At 36.3% G+C, this 21,568-nt stretch overlaps 1 protein-coding gene across 2 annotated transcripts in view; it reads right to left on the reverse strand.

Annotated features, from left to right (window-relative positions):
• arhgef40 (Rho guanine nucleotide exchange factor (GEF) 40) overlaps positions 1 to 21,568 on the reverse strand; it is a 47,170-nt gene that overhangs the window by 12,972 nt on the left and 12,630 nt on the right. The window contains exons 7-23 of one of the 2 annotated variants that reach the window (XM_051900282.1): positions 20,428 to 20,577; positions 20,242 to 20,356; positions 19,906 to 19,999; positions 19,727 to 19,813; positions 18,965 to 19,081; positions 17,757 to 17,873; positions 17,474 to 17,625; positions 17,182 to 17,320; positions 14,880 to 14,999; positions 14,537 to 14,728; positions 13,429 to 13,932; positions 11,643 to 12,010; positions 9,456 to 9,705; positions 7,008 to 7,097; positions 6,022 to 6,225; positions 1,734 to 1,913; positions 466 to 646 (exon numbers count right to left, since the gene is read on the reverse strand). In XM_051900282.1, the coding sequence (XP_051756242.1) occupies positions 466 to 646; positions 1,734 to 1,913; positions 6,022 to 6,225; positions 7,008 to 7,097; positions 9,456 to 9,705; positions 11,643 to 12,010; positions 13,429 to 13,932; positions 14,537 to 14,728; positions 14,880 to 14,999; positions 17,182 to 17,320; positions 17,474 to 17,625; positions 17,757 to 17,873; positions 18,965 to 19,081; positions 19,727 to 19,813; positions 19,906 to 19,999; positions 20,242 to 20,356; positions 20,428 to 20,577 (3,060 nt within the window). The remainder of the gene's footprint in view (positions 1 to 465; positions 647 to 1,733; positions 1,914 to 6,021; positions 6,226 to 7,007; positions 7,098 to 9,455; positions 9,706 to 11,642; positions 12,011 to 13,428; positions 13,933 to 14,536; positions 14,729 to 14,879; positions 15,000 to 17,181; positions 17,321 to 17,473; positions 17,626 to 17,756; positions 17,874 to 18,964; positions 19,082 to 19,726; positions 19,814 to 19,905; positions 20,000 to 20,241; positions 20,357 to 20,427; positions 20,578 to 21,568) is intronic. The other variant, XM_051900283.1, reaches the window with a different exon arrangement.

Consider the following 21,568-nt stretch of genomic DNA (forward strand, 5'->3'; position numbering starts at 1 on the left):
TTTTCTCAGACAGCACGCAATCTGTTCTCCTTCTGCCTGAATGGTCAAATGCACACATAGTTGTGAATAAAATGTTCGTTGTGTGGACTATCTCACGTAAATACAGTCGGTTGTGGCTTAAGTGGACGTAAGAAGTGGGTGAAAACAGTAATATTTGTTTAGCACTTTTTGAAAGGCAGGTTAAAAAAGACTTGATAAAGTCTTGAGAAAAAGTGTGAGAAAAAGATAAGACTTGAGAAAAAGTAACGAAAAAGTAATGTAACGCATTACTTTTCATAAAAAGTAACTAACGCTATTAGTTACTTTTTTAGGGAGTAACGCAATATTGTAAAGCATTACTTTTAAAAGTAACTTTCCCCAACACTGGTTATAATACATAAATATAATACAAGAATACATAACAGAGATCAGAAATGAGAGGTGACTGGTGATGTAAAGGTGAGAAGTCAAATGTTAGTTCCTGACCTGTGTTATGGATGGCGTGAGTCCAGAGCAGCTGTGCAATATCGTGGGTCCAGGTTTCTCTGTCCTGCACGCTGGCGGCCTGGAGAGTAAGACAGTCCCTGGTGCGAGACGCCTGTCTCACCCACACCTCAAACCTCAGTCCGTCCTCCCCGACACTCTGAGTGAGGCCCATCTCACCCGTCTGAGGAAACACAGTTAGTGTGATGCTCTAAGATCAAATGTGTGTGTATGTGCAATGACCTGAAGAAATATCAGATCATTAATGTAAGAAGTTTAAGAAGTATATAAAAAGTAAATTTTACTGATCAGACTTCCAAATGTTTGGAATATTTGTACATACACACTCACATACACACACACACACACACACACACACACACACACACACACACAAAAAAAAAAAACTGAATGTAATGTTTTCGGAGACTTAATTGCATGTTAAATGCAATTAAATAAAAATGTATTATAGTTTAAATTTATATTAAATGCAATTAGCTGAACTTTAGAGTGCTTTCTGACCCACTTAAGTATGACTTAAGTACATCTTTATATGTATTTTCATAATTATAAAAATATGGCATTTATGGTAAACTAAAATACATTTTAATGTAATTTCTTTTAAAACTTGTATGTCATATATTCAAATATATTAGTAATTACACATTTGTGATAATGAATTTGCAATTTTATACATTTAACTTTAAATGTAATATCAAAATAACACACTACAGTTAAAATTATAATTAAGTACTTTACATGTGCCTTAGTATGTTAGTCAACACATCAAAATAAGCAAAATAAGCAAAACATAATATTAAAATATGATTTAAAATGTACTTTAAACTAAAACTTTTAATTTGACATTATTACAAATTGCACTTTTGGAAGTGTACTTAAGTGAGTTAAGAAATATAGTAATGAAAGTGTACTCTAACTACACTTAAGTGGCATGTTATTTTATTAATATTATATTATTTGCAAATACTTTTTTTTTTTTAAATATACTTTCAAATATATAATATAAAGATTTGAAAACTACAAGTGCACATTTAATACAATTAAGCACATTTCTTTTACACAAGGGAGCCAGTGCAACATAAACAACTCACCTTTAATGAGATCATGTGATATTTATCGCCTCACACTGTTTTCATTATTTTTTTTCATTGTTATCAAAATTGCAGGCAGTATACAGTACTGTGCAGTACACTAGTACACCCAGCCTGTGTGTGTGTGAACACAGTCTGTGTGTGCGACTGTATGTGTACCTTAATGCTGTGTTTGAAGCTGTACACACTACATCCCGGGTTGGGTGTTTTGTGTTTGGTGAAGATGACGTAGTTCTGATAGAGGAAGACGTTTCTGATTCCTGTCTTTTTCCGTCTACCTCCACCGCACACACACAGCTCACCCTGACGCACTAGCTCTCCACGCTCTGCCACAGGTATCTGAAACACACACACACACACACACACACACACACGTTTGATTTTCATGTTTTATGGGGACATTCCATAGACGTAATGATTTACCCATCACAGAAAATGTTCATTTTCAAAAAAACATCACTTGGTATGATTTAGAAGCACAACAGAGAATCATCTCCTTTTTGTTATGTGATTTGATATGATATGAATGATTCGGAGGATGCATCAATATTTAAGTTATATATAATATTCTTTTGGCTGAAGATTTTTTTTTGATTTACCCCTGTTTCAAATTACCTTTAAAAAAATAAAAACATTAAATATATAATTTTGCATGAATAAATTACACCTATATCATTTGTGAACAGATTTTATTTTTAATTATTTTGAGTGATTTTATGTTTAAAATATAATTTCCACCACCATCATTTCCATCCCAGATGTGGTAAAAACATTGTGGACAAATTAAATAATGTACAAATTAAATAAAATAAATAATAAGTGTCAATAAATAACAAGGTCTGTTTTAAAAATTTACTTTCTAGAAGTTCATACATTCAAACATCTGAAACCTAAAAAAGTTTTTATTTTCATGTTATTCGGCATGTTTTGATATTCCAAAAGACATCTTCTGCTTAAATGAAAATCTTATAATTACATTAATATGTACTGTATAAATTTAAGTATCATAGTTATTTAATATAAATTAATATAGTTAATTAATATAATTAATAGTTAGAATATAGTAATGTCCAGAACCGTGAAATTTCACTGGTGTTTTATTGGTATTTTTCTGAATGTCCACCCTGAGAATCAAATAAAAACGTTGTCCCATTACACGAGCTGTCTTCCTTTTTAATTTAAAGGTGAAGTGTGTAATTTCTGTGAAATTAGTGGAACTAAACATCAAAAATGTTGACATGTCAGGCTACTTAAAGAAATTAAGCAATGTTCTTAAATGTTCTTGTTCAATGTTCTTAAAGGCTCTGCATATTAAACTCAGATAATATTTATATTTGTATAGACTTTTAGCATCAAAAATATTAAAAAAGGCCAGTAACATTTTATTTACTCTTTGAGACCCATTTTTGCTTGCATTTGTGGGTTGGTGAGTATGTGGTTGGTGACTATTAATTATAGGTTCAAGTCACTCATATTTATTCATGCCCCAGAACCATAGAGCAGGGAACTTCAGCTCAGGTTGTTCCAGTGGGATTGAACCTGTAATATGTGTACTTTAAATCACTGTGGATAAAACAGATGCTAAATTAAAATATGTTTTTCAAGGGTCATGAAACACATTTTTGAGACGTTAACAGATATGTATGTGTTACACATTATTAAAAGAGATACATATCACACTGTTACTTATGCACTTGGCAGGCGCTTTTATCTAAAGCCATTTTCAGTGCTTTCAAGGTATAAATCCTTGCCAGAATATGTGTTGGAAATCAAAAACCTGTGATCATGGTGTCGTTGGCAGCATTTCGAGCTACAGGAAGCAGTGTTATTATAGTATTTATTAATATCTTGAAGCTTATATATATATCAGGGGCGTGTCCTCTGAGAAGGCAAGGGAGGCAGTGTCTCAAAATAACTGGATGAGAAAATAATCAATATTACAAAAATAAAACAATGCAAATGTTACAAAATTTGACATTAAAAAGTGTAAAAGTCACTAGTTTTTATAAAGTAACACTGTCAAACAGCGACACCCACAGGTAAAGGCACAGCGGGAGGCTTGCCTCCCCTGAGCCCACTGATTTTTTAACAGACTCCCCAAAGCGTGCGGTAAGTTTGATGGGGGGTAATTGAGAATGAATGGGGAAAGTGCGATAAATCCTGCCTCTTTTTTTGTGCACATTCTTGAATCGATCAGAATGAAGAAAATGATGGCGTTAATGGGAAGACTAAACAAAAAGTAAGTAAACAACACACCCACTTAGATTTCACTGCTTTATGTCATGTCAAAATCAAACTGTCCCATTGCTACGTAAATATACAGAATTAATTATAGCAAATATACATAGCTTATATTCTTCCGTCGGCCCAGCCAAATGGCCCGCACGGCCCACTTTATTCAAAAATTCCAATTAATTTAGCGTGCTCAGACTCAGTGCAGCGGTTTAAAAGCGCTTGTCAATGTCAAAAAGCTTCAAATAGCCAATCAAATCGAAGGAGACGGGATTTACTGTTCACAGAAGCAGAGCAGAACAGCGCTTTCACTTGAATGCGAGCTGAGGTAAGCAACATGATGAGATAGTACGACAATATTTACTGCTTATGATAAAAATGTCAAACGACAGACATTAATTTCTAGGGATGCAAACTACTACTGGCCTTTTTGAATTTCTCAGATCTTAATGCCATTTACGTTATTTGTCACACAATGCAGAAAGATACATTAACGTAGCGGTTTTCAGCATATTAGATATGAGATAACAGAGAATGTTTGTATATCTGTTTCCAGGTTTTCTTTAGTAATTTCACTTGTCTAAGAAAATGATTAATTAGTACAACATATCATTCTCAAATTTACACTAGAGCACCGTAAATCTGACGACTTTCACTTTCAAGTCAACTGATGACCAAAAGTTTGAAATAATAATTAAATAATCAAGACCTTTTCAATGCTTTTGACAGAAGAAGGCTGAATTTATTTGCATAGCCTACAGTAAAACAGTAATATGTAATATTAGCTACATTTAAAATAGCTGTTTTCTATGTGTATATATGGTAAAATGTCACTTATTCATGAGATCAAAGCTGAATTTTCCAGTCTTCAGTGTCACATGATCCTTCAAAAATCATTCTAATATGCTGATTTGCTGCTTAAATATTATAGTTATGCTCAATTATTAATAATAGTTCTTATTATCAATGCTGAAAATTGTTTTTGCTTCTTATATTTGTGGAAACTGTGATACTTTCATTTGTCAGGATGCTTTGATGAATAGAAAGTTTAAAAGAACAGTGTTTATTTGAAATATAAATGTCTTTACTGTCACTTAAATCAATTTAATGTGTCCTTTTTGAATAAAAGTATTAATTTCTATTTATTTAATCTTACCCCTGACTTCTGAATGGCAGTGTATCACGTTTTCCAAAAAAATATGAAGCTGCACTACTGTTTTCAACATTTATAATAATCATTAATGTTTCTTGAGCAGTAAATCAGCATATTAGAATGATTTCTGAAGGATCATGTGAAAGTGAAGACTGGAGCAATGATCATCCCAAGCCTCTGTTCAAGCCTCTGTCCAAAATGTAATTTCAGAACTAGTAATGGAGGCTTGAGCCATTGATAGAAGACGAGAGAGAGAGAGAGAGAGAGAGAGAGAGAGAGAGAGAGAGAGAGAGAGAGAGAGAGAGAATAAGCATATGTGAATTAGCGTACCTGATTGAGTCTTGCATCTCTCACGGCAGAGGTGTCTCTACTAATAGCGAAACTGCAAGTTTATCTACCTCAAGAACCACACAGTTATTACCTCGCTGGTGAGAAATGTCATTTAGCTTTTAAGTTGCTAAACTATTTTACTGATTAATTCGTCAAAGCAGTGCGGACAACATGTTTCAGTGCGAGTGTGTGTTCGTACTGTATGTGTGTGTGTTTAAATGAGAGAGAGAGAGAGCTGGAGAGAGTATGCACTTTCAGGACATAATAAAACTTATTTTGTGGCAAAAAACATGACAATAATTTGTTGTTTTTATCCTATTGTTTACTATATTTCTTTGCTTGGTCAGTGCCATTGTGGGTTTTGTTTCTTTTGTGGTTGTAGGCTATAAGGACCTTTGGAAATAACTGAAATCATTTGGCGAAGTGATATGGAACTGTAATGCAGTCAAGACCTGCCTAGAACTACTTTAGCCATGCATTTCCCTGAAAATAGTTGAATCAGATTCGAGCATTCAACAGCCCCATAGTGTAAAATTATATATATATTTTATTTTAACTTCAGTTCCATCGACAAAAAATTATCATAATATTATGTTGTTGTGATCTGTTGTGCTTTAAACTGCACAAAGCTTTTCTCTTTTGACCACCAGGAGGCAGCACTGCAGTGGAAATCTGTGACTTCACAAAGACATACTGTAGACTCAGACGTGAATGAATGTGTTATTCTCTTACTAGACACCCCGTGATGAGATCACTTGCTCGCAGATCCGCTCCGTGCCGCTGGGCATGTTTTAGGATGGAGAGGGCTGAGTCTGAAGTGGGATTAAGACCGCCCAGTTCCTCTAGTGTCTGGCAGTACTGCTCCAGTCTCTGAATGGGAGTGGAGAGACACTGAGGAAACGGAGGAGCAGGAACAAGAGAGGAAGACAGCTTTGACTGGAGAGAGAGACAGACAGACATACAGATACTGATTAAATTAACAATGTATTATTTTCTCATGTCAAAAAAAAAAAAAAAAAAAAAAAAAGCACAAATATCAAAAACACATTTGCCATCCTGTGGGCAAAGACAGTAGTGCAACATAAAATGTTCTACAGTATGCTGAGCCAAGCATGGATAGGTCAGACTTATGATGTTTGACTAGTCATCCAGTACATTAAGCAGTTTGCTTTAACAATATTTCAAAAGATAATAGAAGTAATTATACAATTACATATAAAGATGCTTAAGTCTTAATTAAGTGGGTCAAAAAGCACTCTAAAGTTCAGCTAACTGCATTTAATATAAATTTGAACTATAATATGTTTTAATTTAATTGCAATTAACATGCATTTAAGCACCTGAAAACATTACATTAAGCTCACACTTAATTATACTCTTTCAATGTATAGTATTTCCATAAGTACTCTTTTTAAACATATGCTAAAGTGTACGTTTGTTTCACAAGGGCAGGGCATAAACTGGCATCCCATTATCTCATTATTTTTTAAAGCAGAGGCACACATCTCATGTTTTTGTAGTTAAAACTATTAGACATGTGGAAAAAACACACTAACTCATAGCATAGAAAGTAGGTAGTGTAGAACACATTCAGGCCCTATTTTATACTCTATTAGTGGACTGTGCCATTTGGACACAGCTAAACCTCTGTTATATGTCTTCTGATGGCATATAAATAAATTAAATTAAAGTATGTTATATAATTATTGGTTTCTCACCCTGAAGAAGTCAGCAGCCTGACTGATGAGCAGAGCATCCGGCTCAGGTCTCATACGGATGTAGTGGGAATATAGAAGGAACTGATCCTTCTGTGGAGCAGAGAGAGTGTCCAGCATGAGAGTCTAAGTATTCACATGGATACATACCAACATTTAATAATTCATAACATTTTTTTTTGTGAATATCTCAGATGACAATTAATCTTGTATTGGAGTGTTTCTTCAACTTTTATAGCCCAGGGGCTGTTTTTTTTTTTTTTTTTTAATGAAACTTCTTGTTATATGAAGATCACTTTAAAACTTGCTTTTTCCCCCATTTGCTTTTTAGTTTTCCAAAAAAACGTTCCATTCCTTCATTTATTTTTGCTTAATTTTTAAGTGTTTTTAATGTACAGATTTTATTTTTAGCCTTCCTAATATAGCCGTTATAATATTAAAATATGAAAATCCATTATTTCAAAATAATCATACATCTTTTGCATTCATTTATGTGCAAATTATATACATTTTTGCACAAATTACGACTGTTCCTCAGTTGTGGCATCATTTACAACAACAATTTTGAGTATGTTTAGTTACTAATAAAACAAACGTGTCAGTGAAGAGCATGAGATGAAATATGAAACGTGATGTGTGAAAAAAAAAAAAAATATTGTGATAAAGTGATCATACTGCCTCAGTATGATTTAATTAAACCACTGTAGTTTATTGGATTATTTTTACGCTACCTTTATGTTCTTTTTAGAGCTGACAAGTTTGGACTCCATTGACTATTTTTAACGGTTATGATCTGTTTAGTTCTGTTTTATTATGATAGTGTTTTGGTATCAGGATGTGCTACCAATGCTATACTAAGATTAAGGTTAGGGTGTAGGTTAGTGATAGTGGTTAGTATTTAGTACACAGTTTGCACTGTGATTGACATGACCAATGAAATCTTTGGAATCAGCTGTGGGTGGGGGAAAAAAATCCCTCTGGCTGCATCCGAAATAGCATACTCTCTGAGTAGGTACTTATTGTGAATAAGAAATTACTTTTGCTACCGCTAAAAAGTGTGTTCTATGTAGTATGAATGTGTGTAGTATGAATATAATCCGTACACACTACATTTGCCATGTTTTCATTATTAGTTGACCTACCAGCGTCAGTTGCATCACTTCACTGTCATTCACAAATCCTCTAGATAGTAAAGTGTCCGTTATAGGCACACTTCAGAATTTTCATAGTTGTAATAAGTCATCAGGGTAATTTTGCCTGCTCTTTTATGAGTACTGTAAATTCGGACATACTACTCATATTCTGTTTTTTTGCCTACTATATAGTAGGGAAGTATGCAAATTCAGATCCAGCCACTGTACACATTATTATAAGATGTTCTCTCTCTCTCTCTCTCTCATTAAAAGATTAGTTCACTTTAAAAAGAAAATTAGCCCAAGCTTTATTCACCCTCAAGCCATCCTAGGTGTATATAGCTTTCTTCTTTCTGATGAACACAATCAGAGTTATATTAATAAACATCCTGACGCATCCAGGTTTATAATGACAGTGAGTGGGACCAATGAGTATGAAGCTCAAGAAAGTGCATCCATCTATCATAAACATACTCCACACGGCTCCGGGGGATAAATAACGGCCTTCTGAAGCGAAGTGATGAGTTTGTGTTAGAAAAATATCAGTATTTAACAAGCTATAAAGTAAAATATCTTTCTTCTGCCAGACCGCCTTCCGTATTCAACTTACGAAAAAAGTGTAAGTGATGTCGCGTCAGTTACGTTTTTTTCGTAAGTTTAATACAAAAGGCGTAGGACGTAGTGTAAGCGTTTTGAACTGCGAGAGGCATTACACTTTCTTCTTGAAGTTGAATACGGAAGGCGGTCTGGTGGAAGCTAGATATTTTACTTTATAACTTGTTAAATACGGATATTTTTCTTACACAAACACATTGCTTTGCTTCAGAAGGCCTTTATTACCTCCCTGGAGCCGTGTGGAGTATGTTTATGATGGATGAATTAACTTTCTTGAGCTTCATACTCGTTGGTCCCATTCACTGTCATTATAACGCTTGGATGCGTTAAGATATTTATAATATAACTCTGATTGTGTTCATCAGAAAGAAGAAAGTCATATACACCTAGGATGGCTTGAGGGTGAGTAAAGCTTGGGATAATTTTCATTTTAAAGTGAAATAATCCTTTAACCATTTCAGTCATATCTGTCTCTTGGTGATTCTATGGCCATCTCTTGCATATGTGAAAGACTGACCATGAATTTTCTTGGCAATTTTTCCCCAACCCTCCCCATTACATGGCTTGCATTTACACCTATGGACAATTTAGCATCTCCAATTTACCTATACTGCATGTTTTTGGATTGACTCGACCTTCTTGCTGTGAGGTGACAGTGGTCCCCATTAAGCCACTATGCCGCCCATTATAAGATGTTACTCACATATTTACTGAAACAGTCGGTCTGCTGTAGTGTCTGAGAGAGGGCACCCTCCATGGCAGGGAGGAGTAACTGCGTGTGGAAGGCAGAGAGGCTTCTCCAGTTACTGAAGAGTGACTCTGTCTTTCCTCTCAGTGTAGACGGGACGTCTGAAGATTCCAGGAGGGGCAAGTAGTTTTCCTCCACGCCTTTAAGAACAGCGACATACTGCCTCTCTGTGCTGACCAGTCGACACCACTGTAAGTAGAGCTTGCTGTGATAGAGAGAGATAAAGAGTGAGGAAAAGATGTCATTAAAAGATTAGCTGACCCATAAACATGGTTTAAATGAGATTTCTTCATTAAAATCCTTTATGATAACTGATCTTGGAATGCATTGTTTGTCACTAACCTTATCCTCTCCTGTTGTTTTAAAAATCCTTTGTGTTGGGGTCAAATTGACCATTGGTTTCTATGCAATTTGCCAAAAATTGACACTATTAAAAACACTAAAGATTAATGTAAAAACAAACAACAACAACAAAAAAATTCTATTGCAGCTTGTCAGAGACGAAAAAATACGTGTAAATTTTGTGGAATTTTTTTTGTCATGACTACTTGTAGTGACTATTTGCACACAGAGGTGCAAACAACTAAAACTAACTATAAATAGATCTAACACATAGGTGTACCTTGACATTTGAGCTTGGGCGCGGGTGCCAAACCAACCAAGTCGATTTGGTCAGTCACACTTTTAAATACATTTTAGTTTTTCTATAGCAAACTTACAAACTCACACTCTGTGTACCATTCAAGTGATTTTACTGATTACATAGAACAGCAGTAAGCACGAGGTTGTCATGGCAACCAGATACATCCACGCGTATTTACTTGCGCTACATATATTTTTGCTGCGCTACCAATAAACACTTTGAAAATAATGCACTATAAACATGTTTGTCAACAGAATCACAAAGTAGTCTTTTATTAAGCAAATCAAGGAGTGAATTACTCACCCACTGCTTTGGGCATGATTCAACAATAGCAGGCACTTCATATTTAGTAAATTTTACTGAAAATGACAGATTGGGCAGTTTATATTATTATTATTCTATAATCTATGTTTAAGTTTTGTTCAGTGTACATTAAACAACATCTTCATCTGACTTTATTTTGGTTATGTCCAGATTTTTTTGCAGTTGTACAAAAAAAAAAAAGTTTGAAAAAGTTTGTTTGATTTGGTTTATTAATTTACAAAATAACAATTTAAAATTATTAAAATATGCATATTTAATTTTGAGTTGAAAATATTATTAATTAAAAAATCTTTAGTTAAATCCCCCCCTCCCCCCAAAGCTACGCACATTTGAAATTAGAGCAAATAGTATTTATCGCTATTTGTACTTTTTTACAAAATTGCTTTTGCTTTTTTATGTCTGGTTCTCAAACCCTTGCGAGGGAAAAATGGGTTTCATGCTAAGAAACAAAAACATCCTTTCACAGATTTTGTTGTTGTTGTTTTGTTTTGTTTTTGACTGTGGAACTCAAATACATGAAGAAACAGCAAAAATCCTATTTGGATGATTCAGAAGACAAGTCATCAATTTCGAGTAAACTTTGTCTTAAATTTCATAAGTTCTCATGTATTTCATATTTTAGTGTTTGACAAGCTATAATAAATGTTTTGTGGTTTTTACTTGACTTTATATTTTTGTATTTGTACAGCCTTTCCAAAACACATCTATGTGTCAAGACTTTGCAAGCACATTCATGACCCTAAATCAGAAAGTCACAAAAATTCAAGAAGAAATAACCAGTCTAAACAGTGTTTCAATCAGATTGAAAATTGAATGCAATAGGAGGGTACAATGTTTTGGACATTACCATTATGTCTGGCGAGACGTGGCCTCAGGTGGCAATAACACAAAATAATAACACAAAATGAAGGCATTTCAACTGACAGCTCAAAAATTAAGATGTTATTTAGTTCTTTAAGGAAAATCCTCATAAAGCAGTTTGGTCAGGCGAATTTTGAAGAGAAACTTCTTTTTTAATTCTCCTCTCATAATTTATTCTCATAAATTGTAGGAGGTTGCTATGAGATTGCTTGGGTATTCTAAATGGGTGCTATATTGTTCTGGGTAGATCCCAGGGCATTGTTATGTGGTTGCTTGGGAGCCGATTTCTGAAGAGAAACCTGCCACGAACACACCTTTGTGCAGTTGCTCCTGCTCTCTCCACCCCTGTCTCTCTTTCAGTGCGACTGAGAAGTACATGTTGGCGCGTGAAGCCCGTATGATCTGCCACTTCCTTACTGCTGACCTCCACTCCTCTGATGAGCACTCCTCCTCCTCCAGCAGCAGGATCCCTCCATCCTGGAACTGCTGCTGTCACTCCCGCTGTAAGGATGGAGTCTGTTAGAGCTCGACGGCCCAGCCAGGATAGTGGAGAAGACTGTCCCGATGTGGACTCAGCGGGTTTAGACACAGCGGCTGAACGACGTGGTGCCAGCAGAGCCTGAAGGTCAAAACTGGGATGCCGCTTGCGAGGGGGTTTGGGAGGGAGTGGTGCATCTGTTGGCTAAAGCAGAACAATTGCATGTAATTATTTGTTTAACATAAAATCAACTTGGCTGGCTGGATAGTAACTTTTTTATGACATAATACATGATTTAAATCTACATGTCCTAAATATGTCTTGATGTTCTATGGGATTGCTATGCAGTTGCAAGGGTGTTGCTAAGCAGTTTCTAGTTTGATCTTTTTAGTGGTTTTTAGATGGTTCTTATGGGGTTTCTGTGAGATTGCTTGGGTATTCTAAATGGTTCTAGGATGTTTTGGGTGGATCCCAGGGCATTGGTGTACAGTTGCTTGGGTGTTGCTATTCAGTTGATAGGGGGTTCTAGGTGTTTGCTAGAGTATTGCTATATGATTGTTACTGCCTTCTGAATGGTTTCCAGAATGTGGTTGCTGGGGCGTTGCTATGCAGTATCTAGGGTGTAGCTAAGCAGTTTCTAAAGTGTTTCTAGGTGGTTGCTAGGGTGCTGTGGGAGGTTCCCAGGGGGTTGTCAGACAGTTTCTAGAGAGTTATTTTGCAACTTCTAGGGTATTCTACATGGTTGCTAGGGTGTTCTGAGTGGATCCTAGGGAATTGTTATGCTGTTGCTAAGGTGTTAGTATGCAGTTTGTTTTGGGTAGTTGCTAGGGTATTTCTAGGGTAGCTTCTAGGGTGTTTCTGAGAAGTTTCTAGTGTGTTTTGGTGGTTACTACTAATTGGTTGCTGGGGTGTTGATATGCGGTTGCTAGGTCATTGCTGTGGACTTTGCAGGGTGTTCTTGGTGGCTGCTAATATGCTGTAGGAGATTCCCAGGGTGTTGCTTGACAGTTTTCTGATGGTTTCTAGGGTGTTCTGGGTGGATCCTAGCCACTGGTATGTGGTTGTTAGGGTGTCTCTATGCAGGGTGTTGCTAGATGGGTGTTAGGGTGCTCTGGATGCTTCCACGGAGTTGCTAAGTGGGTACTATGGCATTGCTCTTCAGTTTCTAGGCTGTTGCTAGGCAGTTTCTTGTGTTTCTTTTCCAATTCTTGGTGGTTACTAAGGAGCTGCTAGATAGTTGCTAGGATGTTGATATGTGGTTGCTAAAAGTGTTGCTGTGCAGTTTGCTAGTGAGTTTCTAGTGAGCTGCTATGCAGCTGCTAGGGTATTGATGATTGCTAGGGTGTTCTGGGTGAATCCCAGAGCATTGGTATGCAGTTGCTAGGGTGTTGGCATGCAGTTGTTAGGGGTCCTGGTGGCTGCTATAGTGTTGCTGGAGGTTTTTAGAGCATTCTGGACGGTTCCCAGCGTGTTTCTATGTGGTTGATAGGGTGTTGTTAAGTGGTTGGTGGTTGCTAGGGAGTTTCTAGATAGATTTTCCCAGTTCACCTTTCATTGACAGGAGTAGCAAAAAAGTTTATTTTTGACACATGACTGCAACTCTCTCATTCTAAAACACTAACATTTTTTTTGGCTGGGTGCAGCAGATTTTGCAGAAACTTTCCCCCTCCTGGATTCACCCCATCTTTCTTCTTCTCCTCTCCAATCTTGAGTGTTGAGCAGTTTTGTGGCCGGAAGAGAGACGCCAGTGAACCCCAGGACTGCATGCCCCCTTCTCCTCCTCCTCCAGGGCACCAGTCTGGCTCGATTTCCCCCTCTAAATCCCCCAGGCTGGACGTGCTGGGCGCAGGAGTCCTTCCTCGTCCCCCAGAGTCCTGCTCCTGACCCTGGGCTGTAGACGAGCCTCTTTCCGCCTGCAGGATTCGGCTCTTAAACTGAGCCAGTGTTTTCTGATAGCGCTCCAGAGTCTGGGACCAGAGGTCCAACAAAGCCCCTCCGCCCAGATCCAGTGCAAGAGCGCGAGCATCCTGGAAACGTGATGGAGGGATAGGAGGGAGAGAGGAGAGAGGAGAAGACGAGGAAGAGGAAGGAGAGGAGGACGACACCACATCACACCACTGAGATGCCTGCAGGGAAGGAATGGAGATTTAGTCATGATCACTGGCGTAAGTGTGTGTATGTAGGAGTGAGTTGCCAAAAATGATTTCTATATTGCAGTAATCGTTTATATGGGATCCAAACAATTGAGAACACCTAAGAAAATGTGTCTACACTGCAATAAATAAATAAATAGTTTAAGGTGCAGTCACATTAACGAAATATCAGAGATATTTTACTGTAAGATAAATGTTATAAGACTTGAATTAAAATTGGCATAAAGCAGAAATTGCAAGTGATTTAATAAATTACTTAATAAATTGGTTTAACTTCAATTAATAAAAAAAAGTGTGGCATTGCACTGCAAGAAGAGCCAGTTAGGACATTGTGGTTAAAGATCAAGGTTAAAGTTATTTATTAAAAAATATATGAGTGGATGAATCACATATAAGAGCTGGAACATGCATTCAAAAATTATGATTTCATGCCAACTGTAAGTTTATTTCCCTTACTAGTTACCACATTGGCAAACAGTAAATAGTTTGATAATTGTTTCTGTTTTATTAATCATATTAATCTGTCTGATTAATATGAGATATGAGATCCCTGTGTGTGTATTTGTTTGTCCTTTACTTCAGTTAGTGTAGACAGCAGCCGTTGTGTGTTATCCAGCTGTGTCCAGCAGTCCGACAGACAGTGAGACATGTCTCGCACTTTTTCCCTTATTGGAGGGAGTTTGTCCAGCACAGCTCCGAGACCAGACCAGTCCAGCTCAGACCAGTTCTCCACCTCTGCCAGCAACACCAGAGTCTCACTGTGAAGCTCCTATAAATGCACACAAATGCAAACCTAGCTGATCATTTCAGGCTGCACATGAGTGGAAAAGGCTACATAAAATAACAAATGTGTGAAAATGAGAAGCATTTCAGATCATATATCTAAGTCCATTTCAGTTGTAGTTGTCAAACACACTGACCATAGCAGACTCTCTGAAGCTCTTGAACTTGTGCTGTTTGAGTGACAGTCTGCTGAGAGACAAAGGAGGGTGTTTATAGTCCTCTAGCTGCTCCTGTATGTGCTCTATGTCTTTCTCACACTAGAGCAAACACACACACACACAGAGAGAGAGAGAGAGAGAGAGAGAGAGAGAGAGAGAGATAAACAAGGAGTCAATGTCATTTGTGATAAAATACATGTATTAGGACTGCACAATTATGTTGTAGTAAATGTTGATTTTTTTCTATTAGGAAAGGAATAGTTCACCAAAATAAATAAATAAATTTCTGTCATTATTTACTTATTATTTACCCTCATGTCGATCCTCATGTTGCATTACTTTTGTTGCTCCATTAAACACAAAAGGAGAAATTTACTGGTTGCAGTGTTGTTATTGTAACTAAAACTATAAACTAAAACTATTAAAATTTATTTTCATTTAACTTAAATAAAATATAAATATTAGATGAAAAACGCAAAATTGGCTTGCCTTGGCAACTAACTGAAGTAAAATAAGTTGAAGTTAAAGTACTAAAATTAATATGAAAACTAAAAAATAAATGAAAGCTAAATGTAAAAAAAATAATATAAATTACAAAACACATAAAATTACTAAAACTTAAGCTAAAATGACAACTGATAATATATATATATATATATATATATAAAAATGCTAATTCAAGAGAGGATGTTTACATTGAAAAAAAACCCAACTAGAGCCATTTCAGACATATTCATATATTATATAGTGCATTTATGGTGCTTTTCATTTTTATGTTAACCTTTCCTTTAATCTAATTTACATCATCAGTGCATGCCATTTTCTTAATGAACACATCCAAAACAAGCTGTTCCTGAATGACTTTATTGCTGTCATATGGTCTTATATCAGTAAATCAACACACTGCCTAAATAGTCAGCATGGTTCCCCTAAAAGCTTAAAAAACAAAACAGTCATTCAAAGCAAGCGAGCGACACGATGCGTCACAACTGGAATGCTCCCATTATAATCAACAAAGCTGCAAGTTTACACAGTTTCACGTGACTGTTTGTTTCCCCAGTTCAGCATGAGTTCATTGTTCTGGACTCTCTCGAACATTCCCATTATAATCACCAAAGTCTACACTGCAAAATAGTTCAACTCCAGGCCTTGAGAGTTGAGTTACAATCCTAATCAAACACAGTTTATGGTGTATGCAAAATGTTTCATATTTGAATTTATTCAATTTCATTCTTTTTATTGATGTCTTTTATTTATTTTTCTTTTTATGAATCATATTAATCTTTTCTTCATGGATTCTAGTCATTGATAGCTATGTATTCATTTAATCATCATTAATCATTATATTCCTTATGTTGCATGATTATTCTTTTACATGTTATTAATTTCTTTAACCATTTACATATATTTTACCATATTCTCTGATATGTTTGATTATTCTCAAATGTAAGATCTTTAGTGTCTCTTCTGTGCTGTAAGATTGAGGGATTCATCCTGTTGACCAGGTGTGTTTTCCATAGGAATTGATTACTTGATGTACCTTGGTATAAAAATATCTCTGCAGACATGAGATAATGCAAGATCTCTTAAAGGTCATAAAGGTGTTAAAACCACAATTTCTGATTAAGTTATTCCGTGTGTCTTACAAAGACCACGGTGACCTAATAAGATCTGCTAGGGTACATTTTGTTGTAAGTGCAATCAGTGCATCATTAAATGGTCGCAAGAGAAGTACAAAGAACTTCAATAGGTACTTCCCCTTGTCCTTTTCCTGTTACGCTATCACAGCATAAAAAATGTTTAGTTTCAGAAGACTCAGGGCTTTTTCTTCTGCTTCTTCTTCCTCTCCTTGCATTCTGCAAATATCTTACTTCTTTTGAGCCTTTCTTTCTATACACTGATCTTCACAATCTTCATCTGTTAGATACAATACTTTGGATTATAATGCTTTGCTTTATTTTTCTATCTTATCTCGGGATTTATTTTGCATTACAATTTTAATATTTACATGATTTTGTTTCTTTTTTTTCACTTTATTTATTAAAATTTCTTATTCCTTAATCAAATTTGATCTCTGACATAATCATTGCTCGTCCGCCTGGATCACACTGCATCAGTTTTCAACAAGCTATTGAAGGTCTTCGGGATTACTTAAAAAAATAGAAGCAGGTGTAATATATGTCTGTCTTTCTGTCTGATGGTCTACCTAAAATAATTCCTAACTACTACCTTATTAATATTCAGTTGACAAATATTTTCTTTATCCTCACACATACAGTACCTTGTCCAGTTTATCCACAAGTGTAGCCAATCTCCCCAGCGCTTCGAGGTCACGACCCCTCTGATTGGACACACGCACCAGCCGGTGAAGCGCATCATCCACACTGTCATATAGGTTAGAGGTCACTGCTAAAGCAGCCCTAAAAGCAAAAAGCAGAATTACGTAAGCAACATTCCAGATTTTAAACAAAAAATTTTAAAAGTCCACTAATGATTACATTTACGTGAAACTAAGTGAAATGTGAACTAATTTTACAGTATTATTATTTATTCTCTCTCTATTCTATTCATACTTGCAGTCTGGTGATTTCTGTGCCAATCCTGATGTCCCATTGGCCAGACCTGCCAGCCAAGCTCCGCCCCTCTGCTGCAGCTCTGTCAGCCTCTGGTCAGTGAGGATGCTTGTCATTAACTGTCTGTGTTTGTCAGCGCTGCGGGGAACATTCTAAAGGTAAAAAGAATTAGTTATTAGTCTAATAACTAATCTGTCAGTGTCTGCATAGTTGTTGAATAACAAATATTACACAAACAATTAAGTATTTAAATACACTTTAAGTAGACAGCAAATTATATTACCATCAAATGCTGCCTAACCTTAATACAGTCAGGTAGTGGTTCTGTGTCTATAGATTGCAGTGCGTCTCCCAGCAGGGTGAGGGCGCATTCACAGCGCTCAGTCAGCTGCTCCAAACTCTGTGCAGAGCATCAGGAAGAGCATGTTAATCTTCTGCAGATGTTGAGTCAGGCTTGTGGTAATTCTTAAAACGTTTAGATTTAAGTTTATTGGTCCTTTTTATGAGTATAACTTAACTCTATTTCTAAACATAAAATATGTTGTGTTGTGGGAAAGATTCTAAATATATTTAACCGAAGTGCTAAGTTCACACACACACACACACACACACACACACACAAAGAAGATGTTCATTCAAAAAATTTTCTTTTTTGAATGTCAATGGACAGGTTATGTAAAAGTGCAGAAGTTATGGTACATTTGCTCTGGAAGTATATTCCCCATTAATTTTTTGTGAATGTGTGTTGGACCAGGGTTGGAACTAAACTCTGCAGGGCTGTGTGGCCCTCCAGGAACTGTGTTTTGCAACCCTGATATACAGTATTAGGGAATAAATAAACAATTACTTTTCATGAAGCACTATGAAGTAGGTACTCAAATCAGTCTGTTTTTTTTTTTTTTTTTTAAGTCTTTTAGTGTATTTTCTTTTCAGAAAACACAAGTACTGTATTTAACCTTAATGCTACAACATCCTATATCAAGTAAGTGCTAGTTTCTCCTCACCTGTAAAAATCACTGAAAGATTTCTGTGATTCCTATTTCCATGTTAACAGTAACTTCTCTGATAGTGAATCTTGCCATAGGATTATGGACAGTGCAGTAGTGTTGTTTTTAAATGAAGTATAATATCACATTCATTATATAAACTATGACTTCAGAGCTGATGGTCTTGAAAGGTTTATAAGGTGTTCTATGCAATTTCCATCAGTCATGTGTAGCAGTCTGTAGTATTTAGAAACAATAAAAACAAAGTAATATTTACAATATACCAGGTTGATACAGTGAGCACTTTTGAGAAGAACTAACACTGGATTTCTCAAAGTTTGTCAGGTAAGTGGCGTAAAATCCTTAAAATACATTCAGAGTTTTGTTTAAGACTATTAATAGCAAGTAAACTAAAAATCCACAAGCTGGACGGTCAGAATAAGCTGTAATGTGAACCATGCCAAATATCTGGCTATGCAAGACGACTTGCCAAGTAATTTCTTACCAGTCTGAAAGTGAGCCAGTCATCATGTGAGTGGTTAAAGTCTCCACCCATTTCTCTGGGCAACTGCTGCTTGTCCACAAACTGCTGAAGGATGCCCGTACCTCGTACTGTATGCACCTGAGAGAGTAAAATAGCTAATGAGTTTTATTATCTACTCAAATGCTTGAGCGCCAGACGGAACATTAACTTTTCCCACAGGAACTGAACGAACTCCCTGGGGATGTGGAGGAGCCAAAAGAAGAAGAAGAAAAAAAAAAAAACTGCCAACTGTTGTAACTATGAAATCTTTGCTTTCTATATGTCTGTGAGATGGTCTCTGTGACATAAATAATATAATCTTATGTTTAAGGTGGTGATGGATTTCACATTTTGGATGTAGCCTTCCATGACACAGAGAAGAGCTTTTTGGAAACTAGATCTTATTGCCAGATATAAATGCACTGATAATCCAGATATAATCCAAACAAGCACTACTAGGATAGTTAAGCAGAATTTGCAACAGTAACTAAGGGAGACTAGGCTTAATATTTATTTCACATCACAGATGACACATCTTTTTATAACAAATCTTTTTATAGTTATAACTATCCCTTATTTTCTCCCTTGTAGGGGGTTTTAAGTACTAATAGCTGCTCTTCTTAATCTCTCTTATGTTTGTCACAGAGTTGTTGAGCACAAAAAGTAATTGGAAAGCCCATTCCCTACCATTCCTATTTTGTGTTTGCCTAAATTGATTGATAAATATTAACTCAGTGTAGAAACCTCTATTCCATCCAGACACGGTTGGGTCGATTCTTCTTGTTCCTCTGTTAGGATAAGAATCGAGTCAAGCCCTGTTGCCACCTGTCCCTGTTAAACACAAGCCGACACAGACAAAAACAGATTTAGAATCAATACAAAGAGCCAACTGGACCACAAACACAGTCAGTGCACTGACTCACCTTGAAGAGCTTCAGTGCAGAGAGACAGAGTTCAGACGGGGCAGACTTTCTGCTGTCCACTATCACGGTAAGACCCTTCTCTTTGACCATAGGTCTGTTATTTCAAAATAAGCACAGCATAGTATGCACATTAGCCAAGCACAGTAAAAGGTCATGAGATAGTGCCCTCCAGCCTAAAATTCAGCGAAACCCTGGGGATTTACCAAAACCCTGGCCAACTCTAACTTTAGCTCACTCAATATAAATATTTTCTCTCAAAGAAACCAATGCATGTAATATGTGTGTAGGTTTTATGACAGTTGTGATGGTCTCTGCCACATGGGTTAAATAACAGACCTGGTGATGGTGTAATAGCAGGACAACACTTTGATCATTTCATCTGCGTTCCAGCCATCCTCTGGGAGGTGACTTTCTGTGAAAACCAAAGCTCGTCCCAGTCGATCCATAGTACCTACATAAGAAGTCACTTAATGTTAAGGGAAAAACAAATATATTGCAACCATTAAAAGCATGAACATTTACCTGTTAATTTTAGCTTTCCCGACTGCAGAAGATTGAAATCTAAGTCTCTGAGATGAGGAGGGGGAGATTTGGACTCCAAGTGAGCAGCAGATTCAGATAATCCCATCTCTTTTTGGGAATGGTCAGGAAATGATGTGCCAGACTGGCTTTCTGCAATACATGTTGAATTTAAACAGACTGAGTATGGAGCAAGCCAGTGGTTCCCAAACTTTTTCTGCCACACCCTCTTTTTGTAGAGAAAAATACTTTTAAGATCCCACCCCCGCTTTGTGTTCATGATGTAAGTTTTTTTTTTTTTTTTTTATGTTCTTGAAAGTCTCTTATGCTCACCAAGGCTGCATTTATATATTTAAAATACAGTAAACAGTAATATTGTGAAATATTCCTTTTTTTTTATTATTATTTGAATATGTTTTAACATATAATTTATTCCTGTGGTGGCAAATCTGAATTTTTAGCATTATTACTCCAGTCTTCAGTGTCACATGATCCTTCAGAAATCATTCTAATATGCTGATTTGCTGCTCACAAAACATTTCTGATTATCAATGTTGAAAACAGTTGTGCTGCTTCATATTTCTGAGGAAAGCACTTTTTTCCAGGATTATTTGATGAATATAGATGCACCCACATAAAGACACTCTCAGACATGACCTTGACTGCAAAATTCTAAAGGATTTATTTAAAACGTACTACAACTTCTCAACATCAACAAGTTTCTCTTCATGTGTGTGATGTGAAGTGGTGTCTTAACTTGTTTGAATTAATATTGGCAGAAGTTTTGAGTCACGCAATACACTGTGGTGTCTCTTCATTACCCAGCGTTGTACTGGTAATTCCAAGGGCGAGATATGCCTTGTTATATTTTCTTGTCTTTTCACTGCACCGGACTACTGGAAGCGACAAATCGAACATTGCAAATCCATTTGTCTTGAGTGCTGGAGTATGAATGGGGCATCAGTTTACTGTTGGGAATTTGTCCTGTTGTGTAGCGCCCCATCCAGTAGTCAGCATCATTATAATGGGTTCTAGACATGTTGTTTTGGTATTTGTGAATATGAAATAGATTCATCTTCTGCTTTATGTTTACCTGGCATTAGCAGTCCTTTCACAAACTTGTTTAGAGCATAAGCATAACCAT

Source organism: Ctenopharyngodon idella, chromosome 7 (assembly GCF_019924925.1).
Source record: "Ctenopharyngodon idella isolate HZGC_01 chromosome 7, HZGC01, whole genome shotgun sequence".
NCBI classification, from domain to species: domain Eukaryota; kingdom Metazoa; phylum Chordata; class Actinopteri; order Cypriniformes; family Xenocyprididae; genus Ctenopharyngodon; species Ctenopharyngodon idella.